Source organism: Haliaeetus albicilla, chromosome 4, assembly GCF_947461875.1.
Source record: "Haliaeetus albicilla chromosome 4, bHalAlb1.1, whole genome shotgun sequence".
NCBI classification, from domain to species: domain Eukaryota; kingdom Metazoa; phylum Chordata; class Aves; order Accipitriformes; family Accipitridae; genus Haliaeetus; species Haliaeetus albicilla.
Genome location: NC_091486.1, coordinates 26,455,035 through 26,470,167, shown reverse-complemented (window position 1 = coordinate 26,470,167; position 15,133 = coordinate 26,455,035). Strand labels below are relative to the sequence as shown.

General features: G+C 37.8%; 1 protein-coding gene across 5 annotated transcripts in view; it reads left to right on the top strand.

Moving 5' to 3' along the window:
• Window positions 1–15,133, top strand: part of PDE11A (phosphodiesterase 11A) — a 151,850-nt gene that overhangs the window by 121,608 nt on the left and 15,109 nt on the right. For 3 of the 5 annotated variants that reach the window (XM_069781540.1, XM_069781537.1, XM_069781536.1), the window contains exons 15-19: window positions 1,610–1,710; window positions 5,605–5,682; window positions 7,067–7,134; window positions 10,134–10,204; window positions 13,070–13,153. In XM_069781540.1, the coding sequence (XP_069637641.1) occupies window positions 1,610–1,710; window positions 5,605–5,682; window positions 7,067–7,134; window positions 10,134–10,204; window positions 13,070–13,153 (402 nt within the window). Of the gene's footprint in view, window positions 1–1,609; window positions 1,711–5,604; window positions 5,683–7,066; window positions 7,135–10,133; window positions 10,205–13,047; window positions 13,154–15,133 lie in introns of those variants that run through there. The other 2 variants (XM_069781539.1, XM_069781538.1) reach the window with 2 other exon arrangements.

Genomic DNA, 15,133 nt, shown 5'->3' with positions numbered 1-15,133 from the left:
AGCTGAGTGGCTGGTCTCCTCTCTCAAATAAACTGAAATTAGATTATATCCTATCCACTGATGTTGATATTCTAGCCTGTCTTTGCTGTCTAGAAGGAAAGTAGATTGTATTTTCTTGTGTTGGACAAAGGAGCTATTTATCCTTTACTCTTGAACACGCTAACCTCAGTATAAGTGGTCTTGAGCTTTGTAGTGACATGGTTTTATACACTGTGAAACAGGTCAGAAAGGCAACAGATATCATAGAACAACAGACAACTTGGTAAATTGCCCCTGTTGTAAGAGCTGCTATTTTCCTGATACATTTTGCTTTATTTTCTCCTGAGTATTTTGGTTTTAAAATTGTTTTTTCATAAATAAGCTTTAGATTCTCAAATCCTTCTCAATATTTAGTTGAAAAGAAATAATCATTTCATTGGCACAGAGAAGACCATCTTTTATGCATGGCAAATTATTTTTTTAGTCCAACAATTAGCTGATTTATTAAAAAATACCATTTCTACCTCCAGACCTTATTTCATCTATGTCCTCAGACCATCATGGTTATAGCAATCCTGTTCCTGGAAAATTCTTGGGTTTAAGGGCATTTTAATCTTCCTAAGCAGTAGATGGCAGTGCATACTGAATGTGTGCAATACAGTGCTAAATACCACCAAAAAAAGACTCTGTTTAGCAAGAACCTCATTATTTCTTTAGGTAATTTGAAAAAAAAAAAAAAAGTGTACTACTTTTATTTAGTTATATTGACTAATGTCACAAAGACCACTTCTTAAGCTTACAATTAGAATTTTCCATTAATTTTGTTTCTTTCAGCTTATTTTCTCTAGGATTTTATAAAGAAATTATAGGATATCTATAGTTAGTATATCTCTTGTTTTCTCTTAGTTTTCAGAAATCTGTATCTCTTAGTTTTCAGAAATTCAGTTACAAAAGGACCTCCCTGCTCTAAAATAGCAATATTAAATAATTTGTTTCCTTTCATTCTGGTCATAGAGCACCTTTCAAATTCTTAATCCATGATCCCTTAAGAAATAGCCTACTGGGCCTAAAAATGGCGTCTAAACTGCCTAAAGTTGCCATTCTTTAGACTGCATAGGCAATGCTTGTATACACTGTAAGACAACGCAGTAATGGGCAGAGTGAGCAAATGGGCTGTTTTGAATGAAAAACTGATTTAGTGTCTTTGACTGCTCTAACAGCAGTTTGTGTGCCTGCAAGCAGCAGCACAGATAAATCTATTAGGAGCACAACTCAAAAGCTGCAATGCACAGCTCCCCAAAACATTTAATAAGAGGAAAGATTGAGATATATCCATAGTTTTTCCCCATAAACTGAGTCTGTGCAGGGTCAGAGCAAAGAGTAAATCTTTCCTCAAGAGGCTATAATTTCAGCAAGGTTTAGAAAAACATACCAAGTGCTTGATTACAATCGTCAACTCTTCCACCTCAATGTAATCTCAGCAGTATTAACATTATTATTTTGTTGTAGTTTTGCCATGAATCAGAAAAGACCTCTGTTACAAGGAAACTGTGGACTAAAGAGTTAGAAAACCTTTTAAAAACCTATATTGATTGCTAGCCCTTTACCTCTTTTATCTCTTTCATTATAGGGTCACAACATCTTTGCTAACTTGTCCTCTAAGGACTACAGTGACCTTATGCAGCTTCTAAAGCAATCGATATTGGCAACAGACCTCACTCTATATTTTGAGTAAGTATTGGCATTTCTTGTATTTGACAAATGAAAATTCGAAGAACTTACTCTAATGACCTATTAAATACCAATAAGGATATATAATATGAGAAATTAGTGTTTAGCTGTGGTTGAAGAGATTTAGTCTAATACTTAGTATATCTTAGGCTAATAGAAATATCTCAAGTGTCCAAGTAAGTTTTGCTTTAATGTATAACATGTCTGTATCAACAAAAAGCAAGTGAAATCCTAGGCTTATACTTCAAAGTAATCCAAGGAATCAGTTACAGCTCAGTCCCATAATTCTTCTGTCCCTTCTGTGATCATTTCTTCAGGCATGTAGAAAATCAATGACATTTTAGAATTCTCTTCCACCATTCCAGAGTTTCTAAACATGTATGCTAAGAAATATTATATTTAGTTACAGACCCAGTTCCAGACGTAATGAAAGCATATGTATTGCTGCTTTGAAGACAAAGTATGCCAAATTGCATCACATGAGAATAAGTCTTAAAAAGCTTAACTCAAGAGAAGTATAATAGGATCTCTGTCATCCAGTTTTCTTCCTTTTCCTTGTTTGCAAATCAAATCTCTAAGTAGACTTCAAGTTGGTGCTATTTTATGTCTTTCAAATACTGTTAATTATTACCAAGCTCTTCCCAGTGAGAATGTGTGGGAGCATGCATGTAGTCGGAGGAGTCATGGTGCCACCATCACAATCCACTTTTGAAATCCCCCTGTCTGGCACATGCCTGTGGCTGACTTACAGGGAGGAGTGCTGTCGGATGTGCAGTTTCAGCATACTACCTTCCCAGTCTTGACAATAATTCATCCTTTAGGAATTTTTGTTTGATGTCCATTAGCATCTATGCCATACAGTGCTGGGTAGCAGTTAGTAATGTTTTTCTTAGGGTGCTATACCTAGATTCTGCCCCTCCTTTGTAGTGATGGTTGATACCAAACCAAGTTTCCAGAAAACTTCAGGCAAAGCTGAAATTGTTCAGCTATCTATATCAGCATCGTATCTTTAACTGTTAATTGCAAGAATACTAGCCGGGATGCTGCAATGTTTTCTTTGTCTTTTTTCCTCAGTAGTTGGTTGCTGTGCCAAGGACTGTTTCTAAACAGTACTGGCAGTGGACACACTGATATTCTTTGTTTCCCACAAGTCTATTCTCAGAGAAGTTGCATTAAGAAAGGGTTTTAGCAAATAGTTTTATTATAAATAACTTCTAAATATTAGTCCATGAAGAAATTTCTGCTTGCTGACATGAAAATTCTGAGCAGAACAAATAAGCCCTTTTAAGCATACTCTTTTTGAAGCTGTCTGTTAAGATTGCTTGTTATCGGGGACGGGGGGGGAGGGGGCTGGTATGACGGGGAATTTGCTGACAGCTTTAAGTGAGATACAGGGACCACAGGGATGTGTCAGTACGCGTTCTCCTGTCTCACCACAAACAACAAGTGCTGCAAAAATGTTTTGTGCTGTCAAGGAAAAGATAAGTAGCAGGGGCTGAGTGGGCAGCTGCCCTGGCCAAGATCCTGCAGCCCCTGGAAGAGCCAGAGAGGGCCCACGGCAGTGCCTTGGGAGGGAACTCAGTCCAGACCCAGATGTGATGGAGCTCTTTTCCCTGTGTGCCTTAGGTTGAAAAACTACATGGTCAAGTTGTCTTTCTAGTTTTAATACAGAGAAATAATATCCAAAAAGGGACGTCAGCTGAATTTCAAGATTATTTTTCCTTGCTTGCATAATTGATTTTTATGTGCTACATGAATCAGAAAACTTTTAGCAAATGAGGCCTCTTTACTCAAAAGTCTGCATATAAGTTATCTTTTCCTCTTGTGTTATTATGATTCATTAATCAGGTAGTTGTTATGCTACTTTACTTCCAAAAGTGCCTGAAAATCACTCCCTGGAAACGTTGATGATTTACACTTCTTAAAGCCATCCTATGTGAACAGATGTGTCTGGGCAAGTACTTAACTACTTTTTCAGTTTACTACATCTTCAGTATTTTTGTAGAGAAGGAAATTCTCATATCAGTATTCTTAGAATGCCTAAACCTAAAGGTCACAAAGTGCAGCTAGCAAAACAGCAACAAAACTCCAGGCAGAGTAAGGCTTTATGACTTTCTCAAGGCACTACTTTTCTACAAACAAACAAAAAGATGACTTTCAGTGAAAGATCAGATGGAAAATATACTTGATTTTAGTAGATAATTCTAGATAATGATGCTTGTAGATCATACAACAAGCAAAAGCATGGAACCAAAATGAAGTTTATGGAAATTCATTCAAATGGTGTCTTGAGCCACTGGGCTGTAAAGCAACTGGATTTGCTATATATAGCAAGACAACTTTCCCTTCCAGGCAAAGTAAAACCAGAGTCAATGTTACTCAAAGACTTTGCAAAATTGTTATCATTCTGTTTATTTCTGAAATCCTGGCATATTATGTTTGCTTAATAATGGCAAACCTCTTCGTTTTGGATACCATGCATAAGCAACCAGTAGGAAACACTAAATTGTTTCTTTATACATGGCTGCTTTCCTCAGGTTGACTCCTTCCAACAATAGAAATTCTCTGTGGAGTTGGACTACTACTTCTGCATCCATTTAGATGTATTTCAAAGAAAATTCTTATTTTAAAGTTTTCAGCTTAACAAAAGGCCTTGAGGTTCATATTTTCAGTTACTGTTTATGGATCTCTATATTCTAAATTTGAGTGTTTGAGATTTCTGGGATGTCATCTTCCTGAGCTTTCAGCTTTAAACATTCTTCCCTGGTTTTTGTCCAGTATCATAGGAATTGCCTAGAATATCCAATACTTCAAAATGAAATCATTACCAAATTTTACATTGTTAGACTGGGCACTGAAATATGGGATGCAAAAAAACTACTGCTCACTCTCTTAATAGAGTATATAGTTTTTGATGATCTGCTCAGGATTAGGCTGGTTTAAGATTTTTGTGCCAACTACTGTTGGCCATTAAAATTTTCATCGTTGCAATATTTATTTCCACTGGGCCACGATGCTATAACTTTGTGTGAGAGAACTGAATTTTGTTTTCTGCCTGTGTGACTTTGCATTGTCCCAGCAAATTTTGTAATGTGAAATTCTTTTATATCTTATTTCACGAATATGTCTGGGCAAGTTGCTCCGTATTTTTGTACCTCAACTTCTGCTATATCTGGGGCAAGATCTATTTCATATTGTAGTCACACTGTGTGCAATAAGAGCTGCTTGGAGTCTCAGTCCCATAAAAAAACACAGACTATGATGAGTCAGAATTTTTTGTACTTAAAGGCACCAAACAAACATCAACATGTTCAGGCTCATGTTTTGTCCATCTTTGAGGACATAGGCAAGATATTCCAGAAGACAAAGCATGGGACCAAGCAGGGAGACCTAGTTTCTAGTCAATAAGAACTACTACCTTGAGACATCTGCAACTCCTGTGTCTCACTGTTCTGTTCTGTGTGCTGGAAATAGCAGGAAATGCAAGTTTCTGAAAAACCGTTCAGGATACAGAAGTAAAAACCATTTTGCAAGGACAAGTAAAGAAGTGTGTATGTATTTCAGCAGTGTTTCTATTGTCTGTCTGTCCACTGCTGTAGTTGAACATTTCATGCTTCCATGGAAGACTGAACATTTTGGTACCATTTATTTCCTTATCTGCGGAGACCATAAATACAATATTGCTTTTACTAGGCAACTCTGACATTGATAACAGACATTTATAGAACGTGTTCGGAAATTAGTATGTTTCGCTTAAATGGACTGTCAGTGTAACGACTTTAACAATAATACATGAGGTGCAATGATTTCATATCATCCAGAGAACCGTGTTTCTGCTGCAGTGCTGCCCTGGAAGCGCCTTGTTTCCTTCTCTGATAATCTGTTTTGTTGCAGGAGAAGGACCAAGTTTTTTGAACTTGTCAGTAAAGGTGGTTATGATTGGAATATAAAAAACCACCGAGAAGTATTTCGGTGAGCACTACTATTTCTTGCTTTCTGGTTATTTCAAAGTGTAGCCATGTTTGTTTAAGGAATTTCATATATGATGGAGTGAAGACTTAGAGTCTTAGACTTAGAGAAGGTAGCTTGTTTTAAAAATGTGATCCATGATATGAAACGTATGGTACGATTTCTAAACGTTACCAAACAGCAGGGATGTAATCAGTGTGACCTCATCTTCTCCATTCCTATTTCTGCCTTCACACTCTGTCATGTTTTCTTCCCTTTCTCCCAGCCTCACCAGTTACCACTCAGCCCTTCCATTCTTTCTCCAGAAAGCATCAATATTCTGCCTCAGGAGACAAAGATCTTTCTTGTCCATTTCCCTGTTCCCTCCTCTGCTGTTTTCTTTCACTGGCTGTGCTTCTCTCTGGTCTTCTAAGTTTGTACCTGGGAATCTGCAGATACACAGTGCTCTTCTAGCCCTCAAGAATGATCTGAGCATGCATCCTATTGAATACCTCAGACATTGTGGATGGTTTCAGCATACCACGCATTTGAGACAATAAAATGTGTGCATTCACATATGCATGCCTGCTTATGTCTCATTTTATCTGAAATTTCATTAAAATTCTGTTTCTTTTGGTCTTTTGACCAAAATATTGGCCATTTTCTATTTTCCATATCATTTCACCCATTCCTAATTTTAGATTCAGGCAATATATTTGATGCTTCATTTTCAGTGCCCTTGTTCTTCATTTAAACTTTCTTGGACTTTTATCTGCATCGTGGTACTGTACATAAACGCTTTCTACAGCTGAATGGTTTCTTTCTCCTAATGCATATAAAACATGGTTGTAGCTAGGTATTAAACTACAGTGGAACAGTATAGCTCGTAGTAAATCTTAAATTTTTATTGCAGATGAGCAGTAGAAACTGCTTAAACAGTGTCTGGGATACCTCCTGTGATTACAGGTTCTCTTCCTACAGCAGTGACTTACAAATAGGCATATAAATTAATCCAGTTTGCAGGTGTATTATGTAATAATACCCTCACTTATATCATGTGAAGCACATGCTATCTAGTATACTATAGGTATTAATGTAAGTAGTGTTAGAAGTATTGCAAAATTAGCAGTTACTCCCTTGCAATATCATTTCTTTTCTAGTGTGCAGTGCACAATACCAAAATTCATCATCTGATGACCTGCAACACATTAGGCTTCCTAGGCACAATTGTGATGTAAAAGCCATGCTGATGGCTGAGATTTCAAACATGTCATTCTTTTCTGGAGGAAAAGAAGGTGCCAGGGCTGACATTTTATGTATGTATTATTTATTTATGCATCCAGAGCAGAGTTGTTTAGAAATCCAACAAAGGTTGATTCAGCTTGTATTGTTCATTTCTGTTTTTCAGATCAATGCTAATGACAGCCTGTGACCTTGGAGCTGTGACCAAACCGTGGGAGATTTCAAGACAGGCAAGTCATGATTAATAGCAGGGCTGGGAGGAGGCGGGACTGGCGGGACAATATTCCCAGGGCCCTGGCTTACAAGGGACCAAAACTGGAATCAATTTACAGCAGTATTAATGCTATAAAGAAATAGCAGGGGGTTTCTGCAAGAAATGGTTTATTGCATAATCTTTCTATGTACACATGCTGGTGAGCAGCATGTAGGTACCTGAAGAGATCTGGCTTTACAACCTCTCCTCTTATTAACCTTTTAAATCCATATCAAAAAAATGGATGGATTAAAAAAAGTGTTAGCCACATGTAGCTGTGCTTACTAGTTTTGCCCCACAGTTTTTCTTGGCAGTGGCAGAATCTTCGCTAAATCAAAAATACCAGCAGAATATCTGCAAATTTTGATTAACATAAAATCTTCGGTATATGTGATAAGAGAAATGTGTTCATTTTCTCAACATTGATGTAGAAAACTACAAGTGTAGTATAGAGCCCTTTTTAGCATCCTGTACTTAGAAACACATAAAAATTCAGGCTTCTGCTGCTGAGTAGGCTCTTTAGAAATATACATAAAACTTGGGTCCAGCATTGGCAAACAATTACAACGTGAGAAAGCAACCCGTCCCAAAAGTCTTGTCCTTTACCACATGATTTTGCCTCTTCTAGGCATCTTTCCTTACTCAGCATCCACCCTTAATATTTCCTGTATCCATGCTAATAACTCTCTGTCCTTTACTGAGGTCCAGAACAAGCTAGTAGAATGCAGGCTGCATAGGGTTTTGGAGGAATATACAGCATCAAGAAGCAAACAGGGAATACACCAGCGCAGCTGAGTGTAGCTAAGCACCTGGAGGGAGTTTGGCTGGCTTAACAGCAAAGTGGTAGTTAAAAAGATGGGGTGAGAAAGAGAAGCTAGACCAGAGAACTAGTGAGGCAGGAGCAGCCAGATTTCTTGGAGAAGGACAAGGAAGTGACAGAAGCTGAAAGAGACCTATAAAAGTTACATGCACATTAACTCAGTAAAAAAGCATTTATGTGGTGAGGGCTTCAGCTCAGTTTGCAGTTGCAGACAGATGAGTCGGTTTTGCTTTTGTAAGCAGACTATGACAATAGTCTTTCTAAGGCTGTTACTCGGCCAGAACATGGTCACTTCATGTGGAAATCAGGGAAGTTGCTCATATCCTGCAGTGGGAAAATGAGTCACAAGGTTTTTCAGTGCCACCTAGCCACAGCTGCAGTGTGTGCAATCCTTCCTCATTTTTCCTCTTTAACCCAGTTAACTTCTCCATTTTCTTTGACAGCCAAAATGTCAGGTAGGGTCCGCTTTCCATGTTATCAATCTTTGTGCTGTGGTGCTGAATTAGTGCTGAAGTCTCTGGCAAACTGGGTTTTTATCCTTATCACTTTGGAGGTCTGCAGGTGAAAATTCCCCTGCAGCCTAGTGTACAGGTTTACTTTATATTGAAAAATCCAGTCTGGGATTGATTGAAACAAAACATTACCTGGTTGAGCAGATAAGCTAGTAAGTCCACAGAGGGAAAATAGGAATCTGAACTGTGCCAAAAGGACAAAAACATGGAAAAGTGAGGGAGAAAGAGATTAAAATATATGAATCAAAGGGAATACAGGCTACATGTAAGAAGTCAAAATTCAGGAAGAGAAGATAGAAACAGACAAAAGAAGAGGGAAAGGGACACAAAGAGAACAAGGATCAGAATAGCAGTGAGAGACAGAGGTGAGACTATGTCTTGATTATTTTTATACAATACACTTGGCAAACCCTTAATTGCTGTTAAGTTGTTAATTATTCCTCTATCTGGAGTATTGATCCAGAATTTTATTAGTGCACTGGGATTACATACATTATAAAGTTCCAAACTGTGTGATAGCCTGGCTCAAGATTTAAGAGTACTTTATAACATCACTTCACCTACTTCCAATGTATTTTGGTAGTCCTTATTTCAGTTGTAACAAGCTTAGGACTTGTGAATGTTAGCTACCATGCAGTTGCTAGAGCAAGAAATTTTGAGATTTTATGAAGTGCAGGTTTTCTGCTTAGTTCACCCTCTTGTGCTTTGGCATTATGAAATCATTTCCTAGCTTGAAAACAGTAAGCAGGCACGAAAAGAGCTTTAGGAACTGAATGGCATCTTCAGTAGATTAGTTTCCTTTTTTTGCATCTCAAACATCACACATGCCTACCTTCCAAGCCCCACACATGAGAAGAGTACAGTATGTAAAGGCTACTCTATCAGGATTGCTCACTGTTTGACTTCCTAAAATTCCTGTTGTTTCCATAACTAATTTTGGTTTTAAATTTTGTGTTCTTCTGAGAAGCACAAGCCTCTGCTGTGAATAGAACATCTTTATGCACAAAATTCAGAAAGACACTTTCCAACTTCCAACCCACTAGTTCTTGATTTTGATTCAATATGATAATCACAATCTGTGTTTATATTTAGATATTCAGATCCTATAGTGATGATAGTCATGGGAAAAAAGTAAAGCCTAGCGGGGAAAAAACCCTTTATGATTTCATATTAAATTAAGACAACAGAGGTTATTGGTTAACTAAGGTTCTTTGATAAGTGAAGTTGTTTATATAGGGCAACAGCCTGTAAGTAGCCAGAGAGCTCTCGCACATTTTACAAAGCATTTTTACAGACGTAATTGTGGATGCCAACAAGAAGCTATAATTTTCTATTCTGTTCTCAATACTTGAGTAAGTTGCATATAACTGCATTGAGTGCTACCTCAACATTGCAATGTCGTTTCCCCAGTCAATTCCCTATCAAAAAGGGATTAGCATGCCTATCAGTGGTTATGGCTATTTATACCCCCTGTATGCCCAGTCCTGAAAACTACACAAACATGTGCCTGACGTCAGTCATGTAAGTGGGGCTATTCACTTCTTTACAATTAAGCACAGGCAAAAATCATGGTCTGAGCAAAAACTCATTACCCTAAAAATTATGTAGCAAGAACTCTAATCTTTATCATGATTTATGTTTTAGGCAGCTGAGCTGGTAACCAGTGAGTTCTTTGAACAAGGAGACAGAGAAAGATCTGAACTCAAACTCACCCCTTCAGTAAGTTTTTATCACTTCTGAAATAGTTACTAACTTCAATAGGGTAAGAAAATATCATTGGGTGCATTCAGAAAAACTAACTGTATTTTTTTATGTAAAGAAAAATCTTGGAATAAATAAAATCTCTGTCCAATAAAGACATGCATTTACAGCCATATATAAAAGCTTTCCAGTCAACTCAGTCATTTTTGCATTGAGCCCTTTCCCACATTTTCTGTACCTATTCCCAAGGTTATTCTGTCAGTTAATTTTCTAGGCAACAGGTGTTGTTTTTAATACACAGTATTCAAATAAAAAATCACCAGCTATTTATGGAAATCAAAATTGCCAGATTTACTTTATACTACAGCTGTCTATCTGTGTTATTTGATGTATCAAATGCTGAAAAGCATTTCTATGGGTATACAACTAACTATAACACTGTGATTGAAAGGATAAATTGGTATTGAGTGGAATATAGGCAGAAGTGTCAAACAAGAACCAAGAAAAAAAGTTTCATAATGATTTTAAGTAAGTGAACAATTTGAAGAGAAAGCCTTATCCAGGTTAAATACCTCAAAATGTTGGCAAGCCATTATCTAGAGGCAACAGGAGAAGGGTAACAGAAAGTATTCTAAAGAATTCAACTTATAAGCCATTCACAAATATGTTTATTCTTCCAAAAATAAAAAGACCATTCCAGTAGCTCAGACTTGTTCTCACTTGCACATGAGCAAGGTGATGTAACAAAGTCAATAAAGTTAAAAAGGTTGTAGTAAATAATTCTCAGATACAATAAATAGCTTTTCACTTTGTATACTGTTGGAAGCTGGGACATTAATGGATTTCTTCCCTATAGTAGTTCTCTGTGCATCTTTTCTCAGAAAAATATGGTAGCTATAGTCCAGTAGGAGAGTAATTAGTCAGTGTTGGTATTAGCAATTCTGAGACCAAATCTAGGCCTGAATAACTGCAAGTACCATTCCATATAATATGGATATAAACGCCTTTCCTGCCTTGTATATAAAATTTGCAAAGTGTGTTTCTCATGCTAATGAAGCATAATAGGAAGTAATTTTATTTCAACACACGCATTAACATTACTGTCTTCAAGGAGCAATGAATTCCAGTGCAAATGGCTGAGGTCCAGCAACCTTAAGAATTATTTTAAGGTGTGTTATTACATCTACATTTTTGGACATACTGTAGATTTGGCAGAAGTGCAGAGAAGGACAAAAGTGAAATGAGCTTTCTTCTGGACTTATGTCTTCTGAAAATCCTCATCAAACAGCCCAGACAGGTGGGAAAGAATATCTTCAATATTTCCTCCATCATAGGAGCCCTCTCACTCTTCCTTTGGACTCTACAGTCTGCACCAAGGAATACAGTAATTTGTGGGCCACATGTAGGATGATTTGAAGCCATACAGCTTGAAGGAAGATGTTCCTCTCTGGCCCTTCACAATTTCAAAAAATCCAGTAAATTGATGTACGAAGTGTTTTATGTTGGGAGATAAGGCCAGTAAATAATCACAAAGTTCATCAGTTCTAACAGTTGATGGCTAAGGGTCAAAATCATGTAGAGTTTTACCATGTTAATGAGGAATTTTTAAACAAGATCAAATGCTGATATATTTCATGACATAGTGCTATGGCGAGCCACCTAGATAGGTGTTGCTGCTAGTTAGATATGAGACTTGTTAGTCAGCAAGATAATGTGATATTATCTTACAACTCAAGGATTTTTTTTTTCTTGCATTGTGCTTATAACAATCTGACAATGACAGGATTTTTCAAAATTATTTGAATAGGAAAAACAGAATTTTCCAAAAATCAAACCCAAGAGTCTCATTTAAGATCACAGAGTCCTTGACTCTTATCTCCCAGTCTTATTTAGATACAGTGTGTGATACCTGCGTATGTCAGAAAGTGCAGGCTACAACTAGAAGAATTCAACCAGACATTTAATGTAATATGTATAGTCCGGAGTTTTTACAAGGTAGAGAAGGAAAGTAATTTTTCTAAGGAGACTTCAGCCTTGAGGAGATGGGCCCAGAACAAGAACAGACTTTCCACAGAAAAAGACTGAAAGACTTAAAACTTGGCATATTCAGAGAGTTTAAAAAAAAAATAAAAAATAAGGCATTTGGTAAATGGTGTGGATGGGCCACTAGAAGGAGGATTAAAATCCTGTAGACAGAAAGCTGATGGACCCAAGTAATCTCAGGCAGAGTATGGAAGAAACTCAACTCACATTCAAACTCTACAGAACTCTGTTTCTTCCATCTTCTTTCAGCCAATAATTGAGCCTCTTAAACATCAGCTTTGACCTCTATAATTTCCTCTCCAGGGCTATGCAGTGAGCAGTGAATTAGGCTATTTCCAGAGGAACAAATTGTTAACTGCTCCCCAAATGGATCTGTCGATTCCCTATACTTTGGATTCACAGACACGGCTGGTTCTGCAGAAAGGGTCTGTAACTGGGAGGGAGGGAGCCAGCCAGCCCAGATCCATCACTGTTCATTTTGCTGAGCTGGAAAACCCTATGTGAGAAAAGAGAAATTTCTACTCAAAGGTATCTACTTTACATTTCTACAGGAGGTTTCTTACCAGCTCAGCTCCAACTGTGGAGCATTTATTTATTTTAAATCACAAAATTATAAAATTCAAATACATTCAGCCTACAAATTTCAAAACAGGATTGAAAATAAAGAGTTTATTTTTCATACCAGACAAAGCAGTAGGAAGACTGCTGCAAAGATTGATTATGGTTTACAAAGTGTTCTGGTTGTGAGAATTTGATCATAGCTCCAAAGTGCTGGATGATGTGTCTGTAAAATAATCCAGTGTAATAAAGCATGACAGCTTTGTTCCCTTCTCAATTCAGGCCATTTTTGATCGGAACAGGAAAGATGAACTACCCAGGCTGCAGCTCGAGTGGATTGATAGCATCTGCATGCCATTGTATGAGGTAATTTTTACTTACTGCTCCTGTAGAGTCCAGAGAAGATTGTGCTTGCCTCTCTAGGGAGAAAGAGTTAGCTTCAGTGCAGTCTTGAAGGCTATTTGAACTCTTACCTTTCTTTGACTTTACCAAAAGTCTGAATTCTATGCAGAAATCTTCAGGTGAAGGTGGTAAAATCTGTAAACACAATTCCTCTCCAAGTTATAAAAGCTGATAGGGCGACTGTTTATTTTATTACGTTTGAGACAAACTGATTCTCATCATGCCAAGGTGTGGAGTGCTCTGCAGAGAGGTGCCAGAGGGACAGCCTCGTTAGGTGCTGCTGTCAAACCTGTCCAAATATGTGTTGACCCAAAGGAAAGCTCAAGGCTGAGCCTTTGCACTCCCTTCTGGCTCCCTCTAGGCCAAGCCTTTAAGGTCAATGACAAATGATTTGTGGTTTAACCTGTGTGCTATTTAACTTGGAGTTTACTCTTTTAATCATGCTTCTACACAGACTGCATTGGTGCTTGGTATAAGGTGTATAAGCTCTCAAGTACTACTTTATTAAGGCTATAGATGACCAGAATAATACTTCTCTCTCTTTGGATTAAACCAGCTTCAGAATTTGACTTGTGTAACATAAGCGTCACTGTTCTAAATTTTCATCTCTTATCTGTATAGAAAGCAGAGCTTCATCAGCAGGATGATAAATGGAAAATAACACTAGTAACTTAACCATCAATAACTGTGTCAGCCAGTCTTCCTCCTACTCACTGAAACCACACAGACTGCCTTATGCCACTAAAGACTGACAGTTTGGCAATTGATATCTGAAATATCATGGGGATGTTCTCACTAGGCATTTTTGGGGAACTGCAACAAGTTCTTCCTGTTACCACTGCACCCTAAACTGCCTCACATCTCCAAGCAATGAACTGAAGCAATGGGTCAGTGGTGATACAAAGCCAAGAGCTGGGAAGCAGGTACCAGCTCCCATGTTAACATTAAATTGATGAACTTGTGCCTGAACGTAGCTTGCTACACACAAACAAAAATGGATTGGCAGTTCCTTTTCATTTTGTAGAGCAGATATGTCACCAATAGCATATGAGGTAAGGAGGATGATGTGCTTCCCCTGCCCTCTATACTTGTGGCATCTGAGGCTGCAACTGTGGCAATAATGAAGTGACTGCCCAGCAGCAAAGGCAATTCCTGTTGTGCGACATGGACAACATGTGCTTGTGAAAACAGCGTGGTGGGCTACTGCTTTGCCAGTAGATCCTGTCCCTTTCTTAGGTCAGTCTTTATCATGATGAAATAAACTAAAGCTGTGGCTTTCAAGCAGTTAGGCAAAGCAAGCACAGAAGAAGAACATAAACCTGTATTTTTTTAAATACGAAGATTATTGTGGACAACATGACGGGGAGGAACTGACCTTGGACAAAAACTTTAAAAATAATGTTCCTTTCAATATAATAGTTCATATTACTCTAAAGTGCATATTATACCAGAATTCATGATTTGTAATAGTATCTGTAATCCAAAAATATACAATAAAGCAGGAAGAGCTGATAATCAGCCCATCCTCTGCATGAGAGGACTACATCTGAGCACTAAAGCTCTGGTTAGTTAGCTCCATCTTAGCAGGAGATCTCTGGGGAATATATTCACATCTGATTTCCCTGCTTTCTGCTGTCTTTGCATCATGCTGTGCAGTTATTAGCCTGCTGCTCAACAACTTAAAAAAGAGACACCATCAAACCTGGAAGTCATTGCAGCACCAGCCTTAGGGGTAAACAGAAAACTTGATGTCATAGTATCACACTGCGGGAGATTCTCTCTTCAATGTAGAGCCAAGTTTTAATTTTCATATCCAGCTTAATCAAACCTCAGTACACGTATCACATCAGCAGTGTATTCAGGCATTGTATATCCTCCGTTTAGGGCTGACTGAACAGTACAACTATGGCCAAGTCCTAGATTTTTTTTTTTTATTTTTTTTTT